We start from the raw sequence: 1,855 nt of genomic DNA, 5'->3' as shown, positions 1-1,855 counted from the left end.
CGGCAGCTTGTTTGATTAAAGATTTTTGAATAGGCTTTGTTCGCATGCAAACAAATGTCTGGCGAGAAAGCGTTACGCATGTGTAACCGTTGTCCTAGGAAGATTAAGCAGTGGTTGAACACAAAACCATCGCATTTGGGCGTTCTAACTCTCCAGTGTCAACTCCTCTTGATATCAAAAGGGCTTTTTGAACTGCTGCATCTCCAACTCATCATTAGCGCTACCATGCGGCGTCGCGAAACAGGTTAGGCAGGCACGTGGCACCTCGGTGGCGAGGAAGAAGACGATTGCAGAATGGAGTCGAGCCTTTGGTGCCGGTACTTATTGATTGACCTAGAAACCAGCGACTGTTATGACAGTGCCGACCTCACCGGCCACGGGTTGTTTCAGAGGAAAATCCAGATACTAACCGCGCTGTCTTTGGCTATTGTAGTGGGCTGGAGTCGCGCTTTCACGCTCAGCTCGCCTCCGGTGGACCACTGGTGCAAGCCTCCTGCCCATCTCAGCCACCTGTCCGAAGCGGCGTGGAAAAACGTCGGCATACCGCTGGAAGCAAACGGAGAACCGAGTTCCTGCAACGTCTTCCTGCTCCTAGAGTCGTACGACTTGTCAAATAACAGTGCAGATGTGGTTGCCTGCGAGGCTTGGGACTACGACAAGGAACACGCCGACTCGAGTGTTGTGAGCTCTTGGAACCTCGTGTGCCACCGGGCTTGGTTGCTGCCCGCAGCCGAGGCAATGCGCGCGTCCGGCGCCGTGTTCGCAGCGATAGCGGCCGGATATGCAGCAGACCACGCTGGCCGCAAGCCCGTGATCATCGCCGCGACGACCACCCTCCTCCTTGCCACTTTCGGAGTGAGCGTCCTCAACTCATACTCGGCATACGTGGCTATTGGCATCATTTTGTCGGGATCCGCAGGCGCCTTGTTCGCGGTTACCAGCCTACTGTTCTTCGAGTTGGGCACCCACGCACACAGAGCTAGGCAGCTGTGCGTCGCCATAATTATTGGGTATGCACCCATTTCGGTGCTGTTCATGGCGCTGCGGCAGACGCGGCTCTCCTGGAGCCAGCGACAGATGACCATGGCGTCCCCCACAGCACTGGCTCCGCTCTTCTACCTGTTCGTGGTGGAGAGCCCCCGTTGGCTGATCTCAACCAAGCAGTTCAACCGTGCCGAGGCGCAAATCGCGGAAGCTGGGGCAGCCAACCGTTTCGGAAAGCATGCCGAGGGCGTCTCCATCCTGAAAAGGTTGAGGGACATGGCTGGACCCAAGGCAGAGTCCCTGAGAGCAACGCTTGTGGCGGTGCTTGGCATCACCGTCGTTCGGCGCCGCGCAGCCATCGTCTTCGTGAGCTCCTTCGTCGTCACATTCGCGTTCCACGCGCTCACGGCCACAGCGGGGCTCACCCGTGCGTTGGGCAGTTGGGTGTCGCTCGCTGCGGAGGCGGCATTATTCGGCTCCTTGCTTCTCGTGCTGAATCGCCTCCAGAGGCTGGTCACGCTAAGCGCAAACCTATCGCTGCTGGCGAGCTGCAGCTGCCTCGCGTCTCTGGCCTTCAGAATCGAGGAAGAGATTTTTGGCAGTGTTTTCCTGGTGCTCGCGCGGGCGTTTTCACTGACCGGTGTGACAGTGAACTATATCTATGTGCTGGAACTTTTCCCGACGGCACTCCGCGGAGTCTTCTTCGGCACGTCGCAGGCCTTTGGACGACTCGGAGCCACTTTCGCCGCCGTGTTGAAAATTGTGAGTGAGTGAAACACACTTTTTCATCGGCAAAAAGGGTCGGATTAGTGGGTAGTCAGTCGTGCCAAATGGCCGTCAGTGGATGCCTGGCAGCGACCTCTTCGACTCG

General features: G+C 57.4%; 1 protein-coding gene across 1 annotated transcript; it reads left to right on the top strand.

Moving 5' to 3' along the window:
• The first annotated feature begins 294 nt into the window (after window positions 1–294).
• LOC144120035 (solute carrier family 22 member 4-like) lies at window positions 295–1,507 on the top strand. Its single transcript, XM_077652513.1, has 2 exons — window positions 295–1,415; window positions 1,492–1,507. The coding sequence occupies exons 1-2, from the start codon at window positions 295–297 to the stop codon at window positions 1,505–1,507; spliced, it is 1,137 nt and encodes a 378-aa protein (XP_077508639.1).
• Window positions 1,508–1,855: the final 348 nt, after the last annotated feature.

This window comes from Amblyomma americanum, chromosome 2, assembly GCF_052857255.1.
Source record: "Amblyomma americanum isolate KBUSLIRL-KWMA chromosome 2, ASM5285725v1, whole genome shotgun sequence".
NCBI lineage: Eukaryota > Metazoa > Arthropoda > Arachnida > Ixodida > Ixodidae > Amblyomma > Amblyomma americanum.
This window is presented reverse-complemented; position numbering and strand designations above follow the sequence as displayed.